Consider the following 25,506-nt stretch of genomic DNA (forward strand, 5'->3'; position numbering starts at 1 on the left):
CGGTTTTTTTTTTTTTTAAACCCCCCCCCCCCGTTCGGCGCAAGACAACCCCGATGCAGGGGTTAAAAAAACCACCCGCACAGCGCTTACCTGAATCCCGGCGGTCCGGCGTCTTCATACTCACCTGCTGAAGATGGCCGCCGGGATCCTCTGTCTTCATGGACCGCAGGGCTTCTGTGCGGTCCATTGCCGATTCCAGCCTCCTGATTGGCTGGAATCGGCACGTGACGGGGCGGAGCTACACGGAGCTACACGGAGCCCCATAGAGAAGAGGAGAAGACCCGGACTGCGCAAGCGCGGCTAATTTGGCCATCGGAGGGCGAAAATTAGTCGGCACCATGGAGACGAGGACGCCAGCAACGGAGCAGGTAAGTATAAAACTTTTTATAACTTCTGTATGGCTCATAATTAATGCACAATGTACATTACAAAGTGCATTATTATGGCCATACAGAAGTGTATAGACCCACTTGCTGCCTCGGGACATCTCCTTTAAACTTGCACGGTTTTGTCTGACTGTCCTATTAGACGTATCTACATTACAGGGCAAGGTGAGTTAAGTGAACAGTTCAGCTTGTTTTACTCGGCTCGATATGAACTGCTCGCGAGCGCTGCTCAAGGAGATTGGCGCCTGTTTCAATTGCCTTTTACATCAACCGATGCAGACAGTATGGGGGATGAATATTTGTTTCCTCCACACAGTTTTATTGCAATAAGTAGTATACTGCGAACAACAATGGTTTTTGCAGCAGCACAAACAAGTCAATCGCTAAACCAACACTTGTCTATTATTGCTACTCTGTTTACACGGCCAACGAACGTTTGCTCACAATGATTGGCCCATATAAAAGGGCCTTTAGAGATATTGTATCGGGCCTAGGGGAATCCGTATAAAACAGTCCCTTTTATTCTCACTTGTCATTAACATTGCTAATATTTAAGAATAAACACCCGCCTCCTCTCAATATCTGTAATAAATGCAATTATTTTCCTTTTCTCATATGTACTATGTTTTTACTCAAGGTACTTGTCCCAAAAGACCAGGCGTTCATGGGGAAAATGGTTGAAGTTGAAATTTTTGAAGCAGGAAAGCATTACATGAAGGGAACGCCGTTGTCCGATTCCGAGGTTTATACTCCATCCATTACAAAACCATTAGAAAAAGGCAAAGTTTCTGGTCTGCCTGAGGTCAGTGCGCTTACCCAATATTATAAACATTTATTGGCATAACATTTCGTACATGTGATTAATCCTAATAAAAAACAGCTGTTTCGGGGTGTTTGCCCCTCATCAGTGTGCAGTAGCTTTCTGGCTTGGCTAGTGAGATGCCTGTGATGTGGGTCAGGAACGCTATCTTAGAAGGTGATGAGTGGCAAACGCCTAGAGACAGCTGTCTGTGTATGGATTTTGGCTTGGCTTTCAATTCCCATTCATTGTTACAAGGCTTGTATAAAGAGTCATTGATTTGTAGAAATGCTGCCTTCCAATAGGTGGCACTGCAGAGGTATTGTTCCATCACCCTCATTTGCATTCTGGACAATGTAACATTACCTACCCTGTGACAATACTTTAGTACAGCCCCATGTCTCTACCAACATGACTGAGCACCATGTCATACAGCACGCAGTATTGAGGCTTGTTTTAAGGAGCAGAAAATCCGTGCACGACCACTATCCCCCACATAACTATCTGCTCTCCACGAGGAATAGAGGCAAATCCCTCTACACAACTATCACAATTTGGTTGAAGGCTTGCCTAGAAGGGTTGCTGCAGTCATTGAGGCCAGAGGTGGCCCAGCCCTGTATTGGAAAATGTGAATAAAATCGAATTTAATCACTTTCTATGTGTTCCAATTAGAGATGAGCGAACCTACTCGGACACGCACCTTTTTCGCCCCGCGATTTTCGAGTACTTCCGTACTTGGGTGAAAAGATTCGGGGGGCGCCGTGGGTGAGTGGGGGGCTGCAGCGGAGAGTGGGGGGGGGAGAGAGCTCCCCTCTGTTCCCCGCTGCTACCCGCCACGCCGCCCCCCGAATCTTTTCACCCGAGTACGGAAGTGCTCAAAAATCGCGGTGCTCGATCGAGTAATTACTCGAAACGAGTATATTCGCTCATCTCTAGTTCCAATACTTTTGTCAACATAGTGTACCTGTTATATATATATATATATCTCCTGCTCCTATAGGCTCACTTTACCTTGCTGCATGCCATTGAACATTCTGCAGGTTGCTTCTTCAAATTGCTACAAATTGATATATGTTAGGCCTCAGGAAAAGCGAACCTGCTGTGCAGTCAAAGACCAGTTTTGTGAAAAGCAGAAGAACCTGTACTACTTTGTATCTTTTTACCTGTCAGGTGTAACAATTTTTACCTAACTTGAAGAATCTTTCAAAACTTTCCACCCACTCTCTTGTGTCACGGCTCCAGCATCTAGATTATGTACGGATAAAACATGGACTGTAATCTATAGCTTCAGGTTCCAATTTCAAATTAAACCTTGTGCTACTTCTGTGCTCCTGGAAAAGCATCTTAACAAGAGGAATGTCTGGCTGCTTCCCAGTAAACTTGGTTATGTTCAGAGCTTCCTCCTAAATTTGCATCACTTGAAGGGTGCTTAGAAGACTCTTGGCGGTATCCAGTCTCGGCAGCAGCTGCTTTCTAGTGATATATACATACAGAATACCATATATACTTCTGTTAACAATGCTGATGTTTTCCCTGGAGGAGACACTATGAATGCTGGTTTACTTTTCATGCCTGGAGTGTGAATAGCGTTGAGATTTCCTTTTTATTTAATATTTTTAAAGGTGAGCGGAGAGGGTTCGGATGTTTGTTACCGCGTCTATAAATGTGTTAATGAGTTTGTACCCATCCTGAAACTGCTCTACTCAGCACCGGCGCCTCTAAAGCGTAGCAGAGTGTTTACCTTTGGTATCTTCTTGATTGCCATAGAATAAATTAAACTAGAGAATAAACAAGGAAAAAAAAATAGCTATTTATAATTTGTAGAGCGAGGTGCAAAGCATTTTGGGTAAACTTTTTCTTTTGACAACTGATTAAAAGGCTAAACACAAAGAAGCTGGAAAACTCTTTAATTTCTGCAAATAAAGATATTACTGAATGTGTGAAAAATGAATTATATGTTCGTACAGATGTTTCCAGGTTTTATTTTTCTTGAATTGCATTAAGTTATACAATTTGTCATAATAGCCATTCTATACAATCTTGGGTATGTTCACATTGGAGCCTACGGGTAATGGATGATATCCATTGCGGCTATCTGATATAATGTAGCAGGGTAGCTGCTGGAGTGGAATTGGTAGACCACTAAAATGTCATGAAGATGACCGGTTAGGTTAGTACCATGAGACGGAGACATCTCCTTCTGCTTCTTTGGGTTTAAAACCCAGAAATAGGTCCTGGAGTTGAAAAGAGAGGTCGTCAGACTCCCACTCCACCCATCCACCTATAACCTTGACCTGTTGGAAGGAAGTGCGTCATGAGAGCTCCTTTAGAGAAATGGGCTCTCAGGCTGGGGAAGAAGTCGGATATGTCAGGAGCCTCTGAGAGTCAGTGTCATAATATGAACCTTTGTGTTGATTGTGGAGTGTTGGACAGTAGGTCTGCACATTGACAGCTATGGATGCTGCATGTTTTTAGTTAAAGAAGTTCTCAGGTTTTTAAATTTTTTTTATGTGTGTTGGGGAAGGGGGCATCACAATATCACTGACCTCTGCTGTAAGTTATGTAGCTTGTCCCATCCAGGTTAGGTATTCTGCACTTTTCTTCAGACTTCCAGTTAATGGGACCGTTTTATGATAAGTCTCGAAAAGAAAGACGATCTGTTTTGCTTATAGCAACCAATCAATGAGCAGCTTTCATTTGTATTCTACTCTTGCAAATGAAATCTGCTTTATGATTGGTTGCTGTGGGGAAGATGAACACTTTTTCTTAACTTCAGGTCACTGAGCGTTGTCAGAGTCGTGACTTGGAGCTTGGAAGAAACATGCAGACAACAACTTGGAGGGGATTTTCTCAAGATAAAAAAGATGTTTCTTTAACCCCTTCCCTCCATATGACGTAAGTGTACATCATGGGACTCTGTGACTTCAGCCGGCTCTCGCGATGTTATCGCAGAGAGCCCAGCTCGTTGCCGTGGCAACAGGACGCCAGATACCGGTGTGCTGTATTGCCAGTGCCTGGGATCACTGGAATAAGCCATAAGGCATTGCAGGAGAGATGTCCTGCAGTGCCTTATTGTAGCGATCCACGGTGCTTCAGTGAAAGTCCCTCAGAGAGACAAAAATTGTGTAAAGAAAAAAAAAAAAAAAAAAGATCAAAATAATATACCAAAAATAAAAATGTTAAAAAAAATACTTTTTTAAGGTTTTTCTCATATTAGCTTTAAAAAAATCTCACATATTTGGTATCGTCATGTCCGTAAAGACATGTACAGTAAATTGAACACTGCAAAAAAAAAAAAACGCTAAAAAACTGAGGCAAAGTGCAAATTTTTAGCATTTTGCCTCCCAAAAAACACAATAAAAGTGATCAAAAGAAACGTATGTACCCCAAAATGGTACCGATAAAAACTACAGCTCGTCTCGCAAAAAATAAGCCCTCATAGAGCTCTGTACATAGACAAATAAAAAAGTTATAGGACTTTGAATTCAGCGATTTAGAAAAAAATAAATTTTCCAAAAAAAGGGTTTTTATTGCAGAAAAGTGGAAAAAACTTTTAAAAAAAAACCAGTTTTTTTTTTGTATCGTTGTAACCGTACCGGCCCGCAGAAAAAAGTGTAGTGTATCATTTATGCTGCATAATTAACATTTAATAAAAACAACAAAAAATCTATGGCAGAATTGATGCGTTTTCTTTCCCTGCGATCATTAAAAAAAAAGTTTTACGATATAGTCTATGTACCCAAAAATAAGTTGTCATTTTGCTGTAAAATTCAGCATGCCGTTAAATCTTAGGCAGATATGCAAACAATAAATGATTAGACTTGTGGTGTGATTTAGATGGATGGTCTTGTCACCTGAGGCCCTATAAGTGGTTCCCCCCTTGGCCTATAATGCGGCTCTCGGAGGCTCCTTGTGTGTAGTGACCTCTTCTTCTGCTTGTAGAGCTTGTTGACCACTAGGCGCCTCTACGGCACCGAGAAGAGATGTCACCCCGTTACCAGAGTCTGAGAGGGGCGCAAGATTGACATGTGAGAAGCTGGATCCTCACATTGACGAATTACCCTCCATCTGGGCTGTTCAGACCAGACTGCTAGGAGGTGTTGGGACCAGTGGATGAGTGAGGGCACACAAGGCGACCGGGCTCTGGACACCCTTGGCAAGCCACCAATGGAGAGGATCGTCTGTCTGACAAACATGAGCAGCTCTAATATGCTCATATGCCAAAAGTCATAAAACAGGAATTAATATTGTGTGGGATCCCTTGTAGCCCAGCTAAGTACTCCAACTTGATGAGGCATTGCGCAAGTAGACTAAATATGTTTTGAGGCATACTCTTATACAAACTTTTGTCTCTCCAAAGTAGCGGACTATATACAAACCTTGCGTATGCTGATACTGCAGTCATATATAACTCTTCCTGTATCTCCCTGGCAAACCTGCTGTAGCTTTGCAAAAGCTGTAATGTAGAGGTTAACACCTGAACAATTCCCTGCTTTACAACTGATCACCGGGCACTAAACTCCCAGCGTTCACACATGAAAAGATCCCGGTATCGTGAGAGATGTCTTGATAATAATGTCGCCGTTTTATTTCCTACATTTCCTGGCATTTTGGCAAAGTAAGTTGCCGAATAGAACAGCAACATTATTATGAAGACGTTTTCCATCATGCTGTGATTGTTTTTCTATTACTCTTCTGTAGGTTAGTAAGAAGTAGAGGATAGATGAAAACCTAGAAGACTGCAAGATCAAGCTACACAATGTAGTCTGTTACCATGGAGACACAGTGCTTGTGTAGGTGCTGTAGACACTCAACAGTAGGATTTCTCTAAACTCGAGAAATTCGATTTGAAGGTGTACATAATATAGGGTCCGTTTCATCAAACCATAAATCACTTGAACGAGTAAACAATGTCAGAGTTCCCTCATTCAGTTTGGCAGCCTATTTATAAAGGCAGATACATCGTTGGCTCATTCAAACAAGAAGTCATTCACATAACCTGTATAAGTGAATGAGAACAACTGAATGATCGGTATTTAAACCGAACGATTTGTGAACGAGCCAACGGTGATTTTTCTGCCTTCGTAAAATGAACGATGAATGAAAAGTGAAGAATTATCGATTGTTGCTGGCTGTATCTAGACTGAATAATTCATTCACTTTTGCTCATTCGAATGATTTTTTTTTGAATGGTAATCTTTCTGTCTCAAAGAGCCCTTAGTTATTCAGATGTTATCTAGCACGGAGTCTTGAGTGACAATCCCTATGGGAAGCGGGGTAAACCTATATTGTCTACTACAGTGCACATCGCCTACACAAGCTGAGATTTTGGAATATGTTGTCCGTAGGGTCTTTTTTTTCTGAATCAATTTAATTTTTCATTGTTTCTTTTGAAAAGTGTATTTAAGGAACTATAGCATTGGCTAAAAAAATGGCCGACTGTACGGTGTGCAAGGCGGAGTATAGTAATTATCTCATAGACGGAGCTCTAACAACGTGCCCTCCACACCTCTTTTAACAGCAATCAGTAATGTCCTTAGTTCAATAATTAATTAAAATACATAGTAAAGCTGTGATCGTCAGCGTTTACCTCAGTAGACGTGGCGCGCTTCCAGGCCCGGTCTTACATTTCATCGGGGGCCTGGTTATAAAAGCCGATGAAGTGTGAAATGAAAATGTGTATCACATTTCGAAGCATCATTTTATGCCCTTGCTATACTGGAATGTTTGGGGCGACGAGAACTGCAGCCCTGACTTTAGCATATGGAAGGGAGCCGGAGCGCTCAGCCATGTAATCTGGAGATTGTTTTTGGAGTATTTTCCCCTTCTTTTACAATACATGGTAAACAAATGTTAACAATAGCGGAGGGGGGAGCTCCAGATAACATTACATTTATGGCTGTAAATGTCACGGCTGCTCTACTTTTATAGGCTTTGGCAGACAGTAAAAGGGAAGACCTTAGATGAAATGAGCAATATGCCTGCTGAATACATATATATGGACTGCATATTACGGGAGGGGTATGCCGCACATTGAGGTCACCCAGGGGACAGCGGCATCTTTCTTACAGCTCCCGTAACTCGCTGGATGTTTTTCGACAGAGTTACACATTTTTTGACAAGGTTTAGGAAGTTTTTGTAAAAAGTGCAAATTTATTTAAAGAGGGCCAACATTCTTCACAGTACAGTACAGTGAAATACGGCCATATACATGTAAGGCATCCTGCATAGTGCCGTCATAGTGGAAGTGCGTGAGCCCTCTACCTTACCTCCCTGTAGCTTACCTTTTATACGGAGGCACACTGAGGTTTTTGCTGTTGGTTATTATATACAAATTCAACATAAATATATTTGTAGCATTCTCCCATCCTGTGCCGTATTCATCTATGGGAGATTACGGGAAGCCCTACAGAGCCTGAAAGGTGCCGTGCATGGGGCCCTACTGTGTTCATAAGCCCTAGGGGCAGGGTCACATGAGCATGCGGTCACAGCGTATTATGGGTGCTGGGTTTGCTTGTGTCGTAGGCTGTGCCAATCTGCCACAGGCTGCCATGTTACCGCTCACATGAATTGTGTGAAAAACTTGTGCAAGAAAAATTGCGCATTCTATATTACGCATGCATACATGCCAAGATAATAGATGGCGATTGGTGGCAAGTACGCAGTGTTATTGCGTATGTGATGCGAGCACGACTCTTGCACGGGGCGCACAGGATGGCACACTCATGTGAGCTCGGCCTATGTTTGTGCTGAGTCCTCTCTGCTTATGGTTCTATCGTAATAAACTACATGTTCTACATAAAAGAGAATTTTGACCATGTGTTAGTGCGAATGGATCTGTTTTCCTTGTAAATGGCTCCAGTGAGGATCTGAAGCGTCGCTGTAAAACCGTGTGGGAATAGACCTTGTACAGCTCATTGAAGATGTTAGTGCTGCTGCTTATTAACATTGTTGGCCTCTCTCGAGGACATGAAGCCTCGTCCTTGGAAGCTCTGCACCCACTGCTAGCAAACCTTCACCTTATTCTTCCCTCATTGGTTAACTGCTCAGCCATCTTTATAATGACCCCACAGCTTCCATAGTGAATCCCGATTTTAAACTGTATTAGGCTTTCCTCACACTGCTGTCATTGTCCCATTCGCTTGATGTATACAGTAACTGAAAAGGGGGACCTAAAATAACCTTATGAGTCACAGGGAATATTTGTCTTACTCACAGAAGCTTATTAGTAACCTCTGAGCGCTGTGGCTGACTCGGAAGTCCCACCACCCACACAGACCATTCTTCATCCTTAATAAGAATGTTCCAGCTTCCTCTAAACTTCATTCAGGATCCGTAGCAGAAAATTTGCCCCGCCATTTGAAAGGGTGAAATCTGTTGTGGATCTGCACCAAAATATGATGCAGAACATCCACAGCAAATCTGCTACATGCAAAATAGCCTTAACCCTTTCCAATCCAATTTGTATCCTGGTTTTCCTAGGGGACTTACTCTTTTTCTGCCATTTTACAATGGTGCTATCTGCTGGCTAAGGCCAGTACTGCATGAGGTGACACGTTGGATAGGCTCCAACAGCAGAGAGACTGGCAATATACAGTAAGAGAACCCCGACGGACGTCTTCCAACATCAGAGCTGTACAGCCTTAAATCATAATGTCTTCAGAGGTCAGACAGTGGATTGGAAAGGGTTAAAGGGGTTTTCTGATTTGATAACAGGGGTCTGTCTTATCCAACAAATTAGCACCACTCTTTTCCATAGGCCGGTAATTGAACTTATCCCCACTGGGCACTGGAACACTTTCTGGAAAAAAATCTGTTTCTATTTCTAACCCTGGACTGTCCTTTTCCAATATAATATATAAATGATGGGCCCTCTCCGTGAAATCTAATTCTCCGATCTATTTCTGTGCCAATGGGGAACAGCAGTAATCTTGGCTTGAAGTTGGTGGAAGACTCTTGCTAAATATAACATATGGTACAGGGTTCCAGGTGAGAGGCCCTGGCCACACTCCTAAATTAAAGGGAAATCAGGCTTACGAGTAAAAAAAAAAAGTGATAAAATGTGGGAATTCCCTTTCATCAGGCAGGTTTGCATTTCGGGAAACAAGTTTATGTACATATTTACGCCGCAGAGCATTTAGTTCAGTAAATAGATTTGCGAAGAGTGCTGAAGCGTTAGCCAGCAGAGTCAGCCTAATGGTTTTCCAATGTTTCCCACTGCCAGGCCAGAAATTCCCCAGCCACTATTAAATACATTCAATGGCTCGGGTAATTTTGAGACAAAATGTTAAAAGGAAAGCTAAAGTCGTATACTTGGAGGTGTCTTGGCACCGTCTTCTATCGTGCTTCACCGAGGAAGAAATAAAACACTCAACAAGGTCTTTACACTTACAGGCAGCTTAACCCATTGAGTGTTCGGCTGTTTGATGTCTGCTAATGTTATGTCAAGCGGGTGACCACTGTTTGGAAATATTCCCGTTGCGGTGGCTGACCATCTTTCCTGGACCCCCATTACTGTTGGATCCATTATATTTTCTAGTTAGCCTGTATCTAAATTGTTACCATTTGAATATATGACACAAGAAGGTCTGAAATGAATGTTAGATGCAAGGCTCTATTCTCATTGGTCTCATAGCCTCTGTGGATAGCAGAATCATGGCGACTTAGCTGAATTTGGTTTCCGACCGATCCTAATGGATTCCATTGTCTTTTTAATGACCTTCATCAGGGTTCCAGTATTTTAACAGTGGGAGTAACGTTGCAATTTGCATGCCATCAGAGATACTGTAAGCAAATAATACAGATGTGATCGCAAGATGAATTGTTTGTTTTCCGATAGTATAGGATGTTAGCGATTTTCTCACTAATATAAACCTAGTTAATTAAATGTGCTTTGAAGGGTTAAGAGTTTCTTATTTATTTCTATTAAGTCAATACGTCCTTCAAAAGTCATCTGCTTACCAGTGGCCCATGTCCAAAATCTGGTCCAGAAATCTCTTTCCAGGAGAAGCATCCACTGGCAGGTATTGCGATCAGTGGTCATACATACACAGATGTCTTTGCTTCCCTCTGTCCAGTCTCTGCATACTTCTGCGTGTAGTATTCGTTCTACATGTGTGCAGTACAGATACTTCCTATTTTCGGCTTTATGCGTTGCATGCGCCATGCCATGTTTAACACACTACTCGTCCAATGGTTCAGTAGAAAGCCAGGAAATAACAAAAGTTTGTTGGATAACCTCTTCCCGAGATTAGAGGTACACAGACATCCCAATGTCAGAAGGGGAATTCAGAGTGAAGGTGACTTGAATCCCAGCTATGGTGTGAAAGAGGGAGCGTGTTCCCTGTGACACTCAGGGCTTCCTCTTGATGTGATTGTGTGGTGCTGAGCAATTGTAATGGTAGCTAAAGGTCTTAGTGAATCTGGCCAAAAAATGCAAAAACTTCTTAAAGGTTTTTTTTTTTTTTGTAAGTTGTAAAACCTATAACTGTATAAATCCTAACCATATACTGAGGTGTGATTGTCCCTCGTACCACTACTAGGGGTGACCAACTGTCGTATGTGATGGTCACCACACCATGACACCAGCAATGGAGGCAGGGTGCAGTTCCACAGCAAAAGCAGGATCGAGGCGCTCACCCCGAGGTCTCCAGACACAAACATGGCTGTCGTCCGTTCCGAAACTAAACCTGGATTCGTCACTGAAGATAACCTAGTTCCAGTCTGTGGCATCCAGTGTCATCATTCAGGACACCACTGCAAACGGAGGCGATAGTGTCAAAGGCAGTACATGTAATGGACACTGTGAGGCCATCAGAATATCGCAGCAGTGTACGACACGGCGCCCCACAAAGACCCCATACTCACCTCTCTGGATCCACCGCAAGAGTCCAATCCGGCGTGCATGCAGTGACGTGTGTTCCGGCGATACTTCCGCTGTACTCACAACGGAAGTATCGTGGGACAGACGGCTTTCATTGACTACAATGGAAGCCAAATGTGCGTATTCCGCGGAAGGTAGAACATACTGCAATGTCTTTCACGTGAGCATTGAAAGGCAGAAAGCTATTAGCTTCAATAGCTGTGGAATAACGCCGCGAATTTCCCCCACCGGAAATGCAGCAGAAATTAGCCCTGAGACCAAATGTACTTCAGCCAAGTGCCTGGAAATGGTTCAGACAGACACAGGAGCTGTAACAATGGTGCACTTATTTTCTGTATGGCGGACAATGAAACGCTCTGAACTGCTTGTGGACTGTTGAAGGTGTGCGTGCCCTCACACATCCACTGGTCTCAACACCTTATAGCAGTTTGGTCGGGCAATTCGTCGATACAACCAGCAAACTGCTCGCGTTCCAATAACGTGCCCCTCTCAAACTCTATTAGCTGGGCGAAATCTCTTTCATTTAGTCGTAGAGGCGTCTAGTGGTCAACAAGCTCTACAGAAGTGGAAAAATAAGTCCATTAGTCCAGTAGCCTCCGAGAGCCTTTTATATAGACCATGAGATGAACCACTTTTAGGGCACCAGGTGGCAAGACCGTTCATCTAATCACACCACGACTCTAATAATTTGCATATCTGCCTGAGATGGAACTGCATGCCGAATTTTGCAGCAAAACATCAACTCCCTCTGGGTGCTGCTGCTTCTTATTTTTTTTTTACAGAGTGTCTATTCATCTAAGCCCTTATTTATCAAAACATTGATAACTAGGATGTGGAAATGGTAATAGAAAGTTAATTATTGCCTTTCTTAGGGTACATGCACACAGATGTGTTCTTCGTCCGATTTCTGGACTGAAAAATAAGGAATAGCACCCACTCATCTGAATGGGTGTATACTAGAGATGAGTGAGCATACTCGCTAAAGACAATTTCTCGATCGAGCATTGTCCCTAGCCAGTACCTGCCCGCTCGAAAGAAAAGGTTCGGCTGCCAGTGCGGGTGAGAGGTGAGTTGCGGCAGTGAGGGGGGGGGGGGGGAGAGAGAGATCTCCCCTCCGTTCCTCCCCGCTTCCCCCCACCACTCCTTGCCTGCCGCCGACAGCCGAACCTTTTCTTCCGAGCGGGGAGATACTCGCTAAGGGCAGTGCTCGATCGAGTAATTGCCCTTAGCGAGTATGCTCGCTCATCTCTAGTGTATACTCATGGGTGCTTTTTATCCGGATTAATAATCTGAGTAAAAACAAAAATTGCAGCATGTCCTATTTTTATCCAATTCTCAGGCGTAAATTGTACATGGCAACGTGTGGTGTCCCGTACGTCGGACTACACATGGACAGGATGTGCGTGTGTTTTCCGATACATGCACGTAGACTCATAAAAAGTTGCACCCAAGTTTCTAATGCACAACTTTTTATCAGTCCATGTGCGTCTAGCCTTAGGGCTCATGTCCACGGGCAAAATGAAATTTAAAATCCGCAGCGGATCTCCCGCGCGCGGATCCGCACCCCATAGGGATGCATTGACCACCCGCGGGTAGATAAATACCCGCGGATGGTCAATAAAAAGGAATTTTAAAAATCTGGAGCATGAAAAAAAACGTGCCATGCTCCATTTTAGTGCGGATCACGCTCCGGATGGCCCCCATAGACCTCTATGGGTGTGGGAGATCCGCTGCGGATTGTAAATACTAATTTATCGGGTGCATGAGATCCGCTGCGGATTTAACCCCTTCCCGCTCCAGGACGTACCGGTACGTCCTCGGAGCATGGTACTTACCGCAACAGGCCATACCGGTACGTCCTGGGGATAGTGCGAGATCACATAAGATCCCGCGCTATCCTGCAGCGGGAGCCGGCTGTCAGTCACGGCCGGCGTCCCGCTGCAACAGCGGGGGGGGGGGGGCATGCCCCCCCCCCCCCCCCCCGCTGTTAACCCCTTCCCTGCCACGATCTAAGTAGATCGCGACAGGGAAAGAGTTGACAGAGAGATCGCGCTCCCTCGGTGTCTCCGGCCGGCTCTCGCGATGTCATCGCGAGAGCCCGGCCTGTCGCCATGGCAACAGGACGCCAGACACTGGCGTCCTGTATTGCCTGTGCCTATAATCGCTGTATAGGCGATAAGGCATGGGAGAGCAGTAGCTCTGCCATGCCTTATGACAGCGATCATAGGCATAGTGCTGCAAGTCCCTCAGAGGGACTCGAATAGTGTAAAAGAAAAGAAAAGAAAAATGTAAAAAAAATGTAAAAAAACACCTTTTTTATGCTTTTTCTAATATTAGCATAAAAAAAGGGAAAAAAAATTAAAACCCCACATATTGGGTATTGACACGTCCGTAACGACGTGTACAAAAAGTTGAACACGCTTTTTATTTTGTACGACAAAAAGCGTAAAAAAACACGCTAAAAAACAGAGGCAAAATGCTAATTTTTAGCATTTTGCCTCCCAAAAAATGCTATAAAAGTGATCAAAAAAGCCGTACATTCCCCTAAATGGTACCAATAAAAACTACAGCTCATTTCGCAAAAAATAAGCCCACATAGAGCTACGTATTTAGAAAAATAAAAAAGTTACAGGACTTTGAATGCAGCTTTTTTTTCACGCGCAGATGCAAAAATGCCATCCGCGTGCATACACGCGTGAAAAAAAACGCATCCGCGTGTCATCCGCATGCAATAAAATACAATAAAATACTATTTTAAGCTCATCCGCACTGCATCCGCGGCCCAAATCCGCGTTACAAATCCGGAGCAGATTTGATTTTCATGTCCACGGGGAAAATCAGATCCGCTGCAGATTCTACATGTAGAATCTGCAGCGGGTCCCTCCTGCCCCGCGGACATGAGCGCTGAAAATAGAAATTTAAAAGCATTTACCTATCCGTAGCGGGCGGCGAAGGTCAGCTGTTCCTCACGGCCGGATCTACATTTTCGGCCGGCGGATGAATTCCTGACGCCGGCGGCACGTCGCCGGCACGTCGTCGACGTGCCGCGCGCATGCGCCGGGCACATCCGCCGAGCCGAAGCAAGGGAGATGCGGCCGTGAGGAAGAGCAGAGCTTCGCGGCCCGCTGCGGGTGAGTAAATGCTTTTAATTCCTATTTTAGGTCTCCCGCGGATCCGGACGGCTTCCATAGGCTTCAATAGAAGCCCGCGGGAGCCGTCCCCGCGGGAGACCCGCATGAAAATGGAGCATGGTCCAGATTTTTTCATGCTCCATTTTTTTTTAAATCACTTTTATTGACGATCCGCGGGTATTTATGTACCCGCGGGTGGTCAATGCATCCCTATGGGGTGCGGATCCGCGCACGGGAGATCCGCTGCGGATTTTAAATCACATTTAGCCCGTGGACATGAGCCCTTAGACTAAGTATCCTTATGCTGCTCCTTCAAGGCTTTCAGTTAAGATATATCTGTGCTATCTGCACATGCTCAGTAGTAAAGCTGACCAGAGGAAGAAGGCAATGAGCATGCCTGGACTCACGAGTCCTATCGGAGGTTTAGCTTCCCAACAGTTGCTGATAGTAGCATGATAATCATATATGCTCAGCCTAGCAGCCAGACAAACAGCTATATTTTCCTGGTTGAATTAAAGGTTTGAAATCCCCTTATTCCTTGGCTTGCTCTTGTGGTGGGCTCCAGAATACTTATCCCACTACCAACCTCTGCTCCTTTTCATGCCCGCTACCTTTTTGTCTCCGTTGGCTATCTTTTTATTAGTTTTTTTTTTTCTTTTTACTGCATCTGATTGTACCATACTTTAATTTTGTCCCCTTGGTTTTCATTCATACTGTCCTTTGATCCATCCGTACCATTTGCAGTAGACGGCATAACCTGGAAAAAAAAGATTGATCACTTGTTTTAATGAGATACCTTCTCAAGTGGGATAAAAAGCTCCCCTCTTCAAGACAAAAGAGGTCAGCAGAAAATTCTGTTTTATGTGCCGTATGAAGTCATCTCAGAAGCTCTGACCCTTAAAATAGCCAACGCTGAGATGTTTTCCTTCGCATGGAGACTTCATTTCCAGAACTATTGAAGTGAGAGGCTACATTAACCTGGGTGTGCACACATTTGAAAGCCAGATTTCTTCTGCTTTCATCTCCCTGTTAATGAAACATTTGAAATCTTGAGGGAGTATGTAATATAAATGTTTCAAAGATGAATTGTTTTTAATATAATCTGTGCCGTGTTGAGGGTTTTTACCTAATATTTGTATTCTACAGATATACCTTGGTACAGACAGCGCATTTAGAACAGCGCATGAAGTGTTAACTGTGATGATCATAGTGTAAACCTCTCATTGCCATTTACAGATATATGCCATACCTACTGTATGTTGTAATGAAACTATTTTCATATATATATATAATTTATTTACTCCCCCCCCCCCCCCCTGGATTTTGTTGGCTATTCTCCATATCCCCCGTATATACTCTTTTTGCATTTTATGCACTGTTCTAATGATATTTCCTATCTAAACTGAGGAAGAGGGTTTTGCCTCGAAACGTTTTTTTGCTTGCTTTTGATTTTTATCTTAACAAAAGCACTATTTTCCTTCAATTTTGCTTCTGAAGTTTTGGAGTGTTGCACCTTACACCCACTTTCCCCTCTCTCATTCCACTAGGTTGAAGGGGTTTTATCATTAAAATAAAAAAATCAATACTTACCTATTCCTCCTCGGGCAGTCTTCTTGCTGCATCTTCTCCTCTCTGCCGGCAAGCTGGGCGGATCCTTCTCCTCTTGTTATGATGCATCCATTCTCTGCTTTCTTTTTCTGGTAGCTCAGTGTAGGTTATGTCACTAGTGACGTAGCATTCACTGCCTAGGAAGGAATGCTGATCTATTTCCCAGACTGCGTGTGCGTGCTGTCTCACCATGAGAGTTCATATATTACTGTATCCTCCATATTCCGTCATCTCCACCCAGTTATCACGTCCTCCATATACAGTTGTCTCCCCCCCATCAATCACATCCCTCATGTACTGTCTTCTTTGTCCCCCCATTACAGCCTCCATATAGTGTCTCATTCCATTCTCATCACAGATCCGCATGTACCTTCCCCTTAGTTATCACAGCCACCACGTATCTCCCCCATACAAAGCCACTCGACCTTCTATTTTGCAAACCAGTAACTGTATGCTAATGATCTGGTAGACAGTGGAAAAAATCCAGCTTACTGCTGATTGGCTTAGGCTTGGCCAATGAATGCTTTGCCTGATCCTTGCACTGTCACCCAACTTGTCAGAATCCGGTTTATCCTCTGCCTGATCTCCAGCCCGCTTACCCTTAGCCTGATATTAGTCCTGCCTACATGGGACAAGGTATTATAGATTTCATGATTCTGACAAAATCTTTTAGTCTCAGCTCTCTAATTTTTCATATTATCCAGCAGACCAGAATGGCATTATGCCAGGCAAGTCCACTTGAGGCGCCTTTTTCTCACCAAATGTTATACGACACTGGTGGATCAGTCTGCTGCCAAGGCCTTTGAGTTAGTAGAATGGCAATATCTGTGGGTGGTCCTTGAAAAGTTTGCCTTTTTTTGTGGACCTAGAAAAATATCCCTGAGATATTAAACCTGGATAAAATAGTTTAATCCCAAATTACCCCTTAAAAAATGACTGTATATACACCGAAAAAGAGAGGTCAAATTCTGTCAGGTCAGGGACAGATAGATGGGTTCCCTGGCTGCAGTGTCTTCTCAATATGTTATGTATGACTCTCAATAAGCAGCCTCTTTCCTTGGCCTACATTCAAACTTCTAGCAAAACCCCTTGTAATCCTGACTTTACTGAAGGTTAGTACCTTCTTGCAACATTCGTCCATGTAATGGAACAACACACATATAAGTTTACCTACTGATTGGAGGTTTTATTCTGTTTTGTTAGGTTAGACCCTTTTACTTTCAGGGTTTTTTTGTCTTCTCATGAGAGACTCACCCCTGGGCATTACTCTTTGAATAATGAATCCTACAAAAGTTTTTCCCAGAGTCATGACTTGTTGATATAGCTGCAAAAAGGCTTGTTTTTGTGTGGGTCCAGTTGTATTTTTTATTGGCACCACTCTGGTACATATAATGTGTTTATAGAACTTTTATTACATTGTTTTTGGTGGGGGGCAGATGGAAATCCTCCCCAGAAATTCTGGTATTGTTGATTTTTGTTTTACACTGCATTCACCATTCTGTATAAATAAAGTGATGAATGACTTTATTAACAGGTAAGCGATCAAACAATGTGGCGTCCTCAAGCTAATTCTAACTAAGCAGACATTTGGAGCCAGGAGACTTAAGGCCATTTTACACACAAAGATGATCGCTCAAAAGATGGCTTTTGAGCAATCATTTTGCATAAACTACTAATTGGTACTAATGCCAATTAGTAGCTTATTAATGTGTGTGAGCCGCAGGGAGCTATATTCAGAGAACTGTGTGTGATCTGTTCTCTGAATACATTCCCTTTGTTCTGACGCGGGGCTGAAAGCTGACACAGTGTTATCAGCGCTCCCCATGTTGTAAAGTCCCTGCTATCAGCTCTTCTGCCAAACAGTGGATTTTATGCAGAACATAGAATCATCGTTTGGCAGAAAAGTGAAAGATGGACACATTTACATGCAACGATTATAGCTCAAAAGATGGCTTTTTAGCAAATTTTGAGTGATCATCGTTGTGTGTAAAAGGGTCATTAAGGAGAATGGAGGGGCTTATTTACACTTTATATCATTGTTATTTTTCTGGTAACGGAGGTATGCGAGGTTTTATTAGTACCAGTTTGAGATGCACGGGACATTTGGATTGTTCTTTATTGCATTTCTATGGCATTCAAGATAAGATACTTTCATTGTCTGGTTGTGACAAATGCGGTGATGCCTATTATGTACTGCATTTTAAATGGGTTTTGTGAGGAAAAATCTGTATTTTAAACAGGATTTTTTTAAATTAAACTTTATGCAAACTTTTTTACACTATTTTTAGTCCCTCAGGAGAACTTGAAGATGTGATCGTTCTATTGCTAGGATGGTACACTTCTTTACTTATGTAGTGCATTCTACTAAGCCTATGACAGCAGCTTATAAGACTCCCCAGCAGGTGGGATCTAATAGGCTGAGTTGCATAACAGACACGGAGGCCTTTGTAAGGGCTTCCGCCTGCCATGGGAGCCCATTTGCACGTCGCAATTGCATTACAGGATGCTGCTGAGGGACAAAAGGAGCTCTCTCCTCCGCTCATCTGTTTGTATGCTGCAGTTGCTATTGATTGTGGCATGTAAGGACTTAAAATGCCAGAATCTGAAGTTTCTTCTTTTCTGGTGGTTAGAGCAGGAGCCTGGCTGTCAGTAGCCAACCAAACTACTGCCTTGAAAAGTTGTACGTGTGGATTTAAAGTCCATTGGCGACGACTGTAAATGGGCATATTAGCAGTCACTAAGGGGTTAAATTGTGCACAAATTCCTAGACTGGAAAATATACAGTATTCACTTTGAGAAGCGCCCCTTTGGAGTTGCGCTTTAGACCCCTTATGCACTGTGTTTCAATGCTTTTCCTCTTCAGTGGTCGCTTTGCGGTCAGCTCTGTATATTTCTTATTACAGCCATGTGTGAAGAGCTTTACATTGTCAGAGGATCAGAAACAAACTATTAGAACAGGAGGAGTCTGATATTACCATTACGTCTCATCTTCATTAATGCTAGACTTTGATATTGAATATAGATTAGTTTAGTCAAACTCCATAATGCTAGAGCATTATAACCATATATCTATCCTATGTGTACACGCAGGATTTTCAAAACGGAAAACGCAGCAGCAGAAGCCCCATTGATTCTGAGTCAAAATCCGCACCGATAATGCAGATTTTGTCTCTCTTTTGCAGAAATGCTGCGGATTTACCTCCACACAGGTCACAGAGCATGCATAGAATACTCTCCCATAGAAGTCAGGGGGTCAGGTTGTGTCATTGTGTGAATGGTCCATGTTTGCTGGTGTAAAGCATCTGTAAATGCTGTTAAATGCAGCTCAGGTAGGTCGGCCACCCGCATAGTTATATACAGAAAATATAATGAAATATCTAGAATCAGAAAATGAAAAAAATGGATTAGAATAATGGATCATGTATAGAGATGAGCGAGTACCAAAATGCTCGGGTCCGCGTTATTCGAGTCGGGCTTTTCGTAATATTTGAGAGCTCTATTCAAGTAACGAACCCCATTGAAGTTAATAGGAGACCCAAACATTTTTGTATTTGACCCGGCCGGCACCAAGCTTTTTTTTTTATTCTCTCCCTCTCTCTCTTTCTCTTTTTCTTTCTCCCTCTTTCTCTCCCCCTCTCCCTCTTTCTCTCCCCCTCTCCCTCTTTCTCTCCCCCTCTCCCTCTTTCTCTCCCCCTCTCCCTCTCTCTCTCCCCCTCTCCCTCCCTCTCTCCCTCCCTCCCTCCCTCCCTCCAAGCCACATACTGCTGTGGACCTACGGACGCTGGCACGTCACAGCAGGAAGTGGTAATGCGGAGAGGGGTCAAATCCGGCGTGGTACTCGCCCGAGTAACTAGCACCATCGAATATGCTAATACTCAAACGAGCATCAAGCTTGGAGAACATGTTCGCTCAACTCTAATCATGTGTAACTACGGTATTTGGTTTTAATTAGAATTCAGCGAGTACCAAAATGCTCGGGTCCTCGTTATTCGAGCCGAGCTTTTCGTAATATTCGAGAGCTCTATTCAAGTAACGAACCCCATTGAAGTCAATGGGAGACCGGAGCATTTTTGTATTTGACCCGGCCGTCGCCGAGCTTTTTTTTTTTTTCCTCTCTCTCTCGCAAGCCACATACTGCTGTGGACATGCGGACGCTGGCATGTCACAGCAGGAAGTGGTAATGCGGTGAGGGGTCAAAACTGGGAGGGGTCGAACTCGGCGTGGTAGTCGCTCAAGTAACGAGCACCATCGAGTATGCATACTCGAACGAGCATGTTCACTCAACTCTAGTTTTAATCACTTAAAATCTAGGTGATTAGATCCCTTTAAATGGTTCTGACGGTACATCATAGACACTAACTACCTCAAGATATATTTAAGAATTTGACCGGAACTAATGACAAACAAGGAATGTGTAAGTTATACGGGCAGTGATGCAGCAAACTTATAATAATGTAGCCTTGTACTAAAAAATTAACTATTCGAATGTTAGTCAGATTAAAAGAAATTTGGTTCAGCAATTGTGAAAAATTGTTGCGATTTTCAGCAATGACAGATTACTAGATTTATCGCAAGATCCTTGTGCATTCAACAAGGCTGGTGGGTCAGTTTGGACAGATTTTAAATCTTAAAGGGGTATTACCAGCCCGGGGTCCTTACCCCATGCTGCTGCTTTCACCACACATACAAGCTCCTAGGGATGGGCGAGTCTTATGGAGACAGCCAGGCACTCATTCACTTCTAAGGAGCCTGGGTGCTGTGGCCTGCAAGGCGAGAGCGTCCGGACAGGATAAGGCTGCAAGATGGAAATACCAATTGAATGGCTATGTTCCTAAGATTTTAGACTGCTATAAAGACTCATTTTGACCATATTTGCTGACTATTGGCAACTACGTGGGGTCCATGGCAGTTCATGGAGCCAGATTTTCAAGCCATGAGAGCTGCATACAGCCAAAACCCGGCCCGCCTGCAGTGGCCAAATTGTACAGCCAGCGTCCACCACGAATGAGCATGGGGTTTCTAATGCATATGGTTGCCACACTTCGTCTTATCTAGGGTTCTGGTAAGGTTCCTTCCATAGATTTTGTTTGTTGAGCTACACTCATAACAGAGAAATGCAAAAGACTAGCTGAGCTTACCCTTTTATTACTAGAATCATAGAATGGTAGAGTTGAAAGGGCCCTCCAGGGTCATCGGGTCCAACCCCCTGCTCATTGCAGGATTCACTAAATCATCCCAAACAGATGTCTGTCCAGCCTTTGAAGACTTCCATTGAAGGAGAACTCACCACCTCCCATGGTAACCTGTTCCACTCATTGATCACCCTCACCGTCAGAAAGTTTTTTCTAATATCTAATTTGTTTCTCCTCCCTTTCAGTTTCAACCCATTACTTCTAGTCTTTCCTTGTACAAATGCGAATAGGGCTGATCCCTCTGCACTGTGACAGCCCTTCAGATATTTGTAGACAGCTATTAAGTCTCCTTTCAGTCTTCTTTTTTGCAAGCTAAACATTCCCAGATCCTTTAACCGTTCTTCATAGAACATGATTTGCAGACCGCTCACCATCTTGGTAACTCTTCTCTGAACCTGCTCCAACTTGTCTATGTATTTTTTAAAGTGGGGTGCCCAGAACTGGACACAGTATTCCAGATGAGGTCTGACTAAGGAAGAGTAGAGGGGGATAATTACCTCACGTGATCTATACTCTATGCTTCTCTTAATACATCCCAAAATTGTGTTTGCCTTTTGGCTGCTGCATCACATTGTTGACTCATGTTCAGTCTATGATCTATTAGTATACCCAAGTCTTTTTCACATGTGCTGCTGATTAGCCCAATTACTGCTGAATTGGCTAAAATTGATTTTGTATTTGTCTAGTGTCACAAGTACAATTAGTACTTTGGTAAAGTATGCTTTGACCTGCCATTGAAAATAATTATTCACCTCAAATTCCTGTTGCTATTGGGCGTGTATTCTGATCAGGCGAGTTCCTGCAGATATGAGGGTTTCGGAATTTGATGCCACAAAGTAAGATCAGACCCTAGAGCTGCCAACCAGTTAATCAGCTACAATATAAGGCGCCCGGGATGTTCTTTACAAGCCCTTTGATGGTAACTAACAGAAGTACATAATAAAATGGGATTAGTCCGATCTGATTGTTGGATAATTAGTTTTGTTTTAACGGCATTGCTAATTTCCCCATGACTTGCATATACTAATTATTTCATATAGAGTCCTAATCTCCAGAGCCCAAGGGGCTTTTAACAGTGTCAGTGACATTTTCTGAAGAGAATTTATATTGTATTTGCCTTTTCATCCTCTCCAGCACTGATCATTGCTCATTTTTATTATTTCTAGTCACTATATTACAAGTTCCTTATCACATCACTGGTTATACAGATTGGAGTTAATGGCTTCTTGCCAAGCTATGTGCTCTCACTTAAGAGTCCCGTAATAAGAAGTAAGGTTTTGAAAATTACCGAGCATCTTGTACAATATTGAGCCGAAAACCTCCTCTAAAATTGTCTATTTTATGTTTACTTTTCTATTACAACTATTCTATGATACTACTGTACTGTTACATAGTAACATAGTATATAAGGCCAAAAAAGACCTGTGTCCACCCAGTTCAGCCTATTACCCCCCCCCCCCCCCCCCAACATTGATTCAGGGGAAGGCAACCAAAACCCAACGAGATAGAAGTCAATTTTCCCCATTTAAGGGGAATAAACCTCCTTCCTGACTCCAATCTGCAGTCTGAATAATCCCAGGATCAACAAACCTTCAATATATTGATTTAATATTTAATAGTTTCTGGTCACGACGAGACATTTTAAATGGTGACATTTACAGGTTGAAGTGTGTTGACTATAGGCCTGCAGGACTGTGGAGAAGACCTGGGATCGCCCCTTACAACAGTCTGTATTCTGTTCTCTTAAAGGTTATGTATTTTCTCATGGGCTATCATGAAGTATGTTTGCTCAATGATCAGACAAGTCTTAACTAGTAAAGGAAGAAATTCCAATAACAGAAGTTCAGTAGGATCGATGGCTGAGCTCTGTTATTGGCTGCAGCCCCTATGGTGTGCCATAAATCAGGCTGGACTGCAGCTGTCAACAGAGACCGGAGCAGAGGACTGTGCATCGGCGCTGGACACTGTGTGAGCAGGTAGAAGTGAGTGTGTCACCAGTTATATTATTGCATGGGGAAGGGGTTGTCCCAGGGTCTGACAAGTTCTTTAATATACACCGAATAGCCACTTTGTTATAGATGCCCATCTAGTACCACTTTGGAACTTCTATGGCTTTCAGAAGCACAGCAATTCATTGTGGCATCTATTGACGGGTATCAGAACCCAGGGTGTGCCAAGAAAAGAATCTGCACATCGTTAGGCCCTATTCAGATCTGGTTGTATTTTGCAAAAACTAGGACTGGAGCATACAGGCAAAAGTATAATGGAAAGACTGGCATCTCTTCTGTATTTTGGACCCACTCTTCTAGGTTTGGCTTACAAATACTGATGCAAAATGATGACCGAATACTGCCGTGTGAATGGAGTCTTACTCTACCTCCACCAGCCTGAGCCGTTCACACCTGACAGGAAAGGTTCATCCATTCATGCCGCTTGTGCTTAGTTATAACCCTCCTATCAGCATGGCGAACTCCCTCTGTAAACTCTTTACATGCCGTAATAAACATTAATTGTGGCACGTAGGGGGTGAACAGAGGGAAGCCAGCTGTCAGTCACAGCCAGCTCTCGCTGAAGATGGCGCTGGCCATCTATGATAAAAAATGCCAATGACAGGCGTATTCACATGTAGTTGTCAGATGGTTTTAGCATGTTTTTTGTTTTTTTATTCACAAATTTTTGACATTTTCATGCATCCTTTATTTCCGAATCGCTTAAAAGAAAAAAAGCAAACGTTGCGTTCTTGCATGCGTATCAGTGTATTTTACTGTACTTTTTGCAGCCACAAATCATGCGCAATTGCGCACGGAAAAAGTACGCACCTACGCTCCCAGGCATTATTAGTGTAAGGAGTTCAAGATGTGTTCTTTTTCCTGTGCAATTACACAGTGCTTCACGCATCTCTAAGTGTATTGTGCGCATATTTGTGCATCTCCATTGACTTCTATAGGAACTTTTGGTGCAGAAGAATAGAGCAGGAGACTTTTTTTTTGTGTGCTCCCGAAATGCGCTGGAACAAATATGCTTATGTGAATACACTCTAAAGGGTCAAGCATTGACTTTGCAGGCTGTCACCTATGGGAGGCACTAGAGAAGTGGTTTTCTTTTTTCCAGGTGAGAGCTATTTTATATGCCTATGGGCTTATTCAAAAGGCGGTACACGGTCTGCGCACCACCAGTCTACGGGAAAAATCACTCATGTATAGCTTCATAGGCTATAATGAGTCAATGGAATACACGCACAGCACACGGACCAAACATTGGCCCTTCTGATTGGGCCCTAAGATGCATATGCATCTGCTTTTATTTTATTGAAGTCAGACCAAACTATTATGTTTTCGGTACAATACCTCATCGGATGGTAAGATGTCGCTATGGGATTTTATGCCTCGTCTATATTCATTGCTTTTTTTTTTTTTTTTTTTTTTTTACGCTGAGTTCAAATTTTTGTAACTTGACATATTGTGATGAGTGTTTTTTGCTGCGTGCAGCCATATGTTATGTGCTGTTTTTACAACTCCAGATAGTCTATCTACATAACATTTCAGTGTTTATTAAGAAGGGGGGGAAACTAGTGTAGAATAAGAAACTATTTGTAGTCATAATAAGTAAGTTGAAACTGCTGGCCCAGATGTCAGAGTAAAGATAAAGAGGGAGAGGATATGGTCTGCTTGAATTAATTAGTGGCTGCTCTAAAATAGTGGCTGTCTGAATAGCGTGTGCACCCAAGCAAGCACTCCGCCTGCTAATCCCTTGCATTTCTTCTCCATACAAAAATCCTGCCTCCCAGCTAGTAAGAGACGGATGGGAACGGCGAGCTACATATTACCTTAGAACAACTGCTCATGCGGGGTTTATCAAACTTTGTTTGTTGGTCTCATCGACTTAACTTTCATCGACTCCATACACCGCATATCACGAGGCCGTGCAATGTACACGTAAGACGCAGTGAAAAGGCGCCTGTGGACATGAGCCCTATGGATGAACTTGTGAAAAAAGATCCATTAGCTGGATGGACATCACCAAGTGAGTATTTTTACAGAAGGCACAGTAACTTTAACACTATGACCGATCGGTGAAATCTGCTGTGGCCAAGTTTCGAGAAGTAAATGTTTCTTAACACTACTACCATGTTTCCCCGAAAATAAGACAGTGTCTTATATTAATTTTTATTCAAAAAGGTTTAACTTTTTTACATGTATAGCTGCCTGGACACTATTTAAATAGAGATGAGCGAGTATACTCGCTAAGGCACATTGCTCGAGCGAGTAGTGCCTTAGCAGAGTATCTCCACGCTCGTCTCTAAAGATTCGGGGGGCGGGGAGCGGCGGGGGAGAGCGGGGAGGAACAGAGGGGAGATCTCTCTCTCCCCCCTGCTCCCCGCCGCAACTCACCTGTCGCCCGCGCCGGCCCCCGAATCTTTAGAGACGAGCGGGGAAATACTCGGCTAAGGCACTACTCGCTCGAGTAATGTGCCTTAGCGAGTATACTCGCTCATCTCTATATTTAA

General features: G+C 43.3%; 1 protein-coding gene across 1 annotated transcript in view; it reads left to right on the forward strand.

The window, feature by feature from the left end:
- The window catches only part of CDKAL1 (CDK5 regulatory subunit associated protein 1 like 1), a 596,376-nt gene that overhangs the window by 546,681 nt on the left and 24,189 nt on the right, over positions 1-25,506 (forward strand). Inside the window, exon 14 of the mRNA XM_066579425.1 lies at positions 1,024-1,188. Within this exon, the coding sequence (XP_066435522.1) occupies positions 1,024-1,188 (165 nt within the window). The remainder of the gene's footprint in view (positions 1-1,023; positions 1,189-25,506) is intronic.

This window comes from Eleutherodactylus coqui, chromosome 9 (assembly GCF_035609145.1).
Source record: "Eleutherodactylus coqui strain aEleCoq1 chromosome 9, aEleCoq1.hap1, whole genome shotgun sequence".
NCBI lineage: Eukaryota > Metazoa > Chordata > Amphibia > Anura > Eleutherodactylidae > Eleutherodactylus > Eleutherodactylus coqui.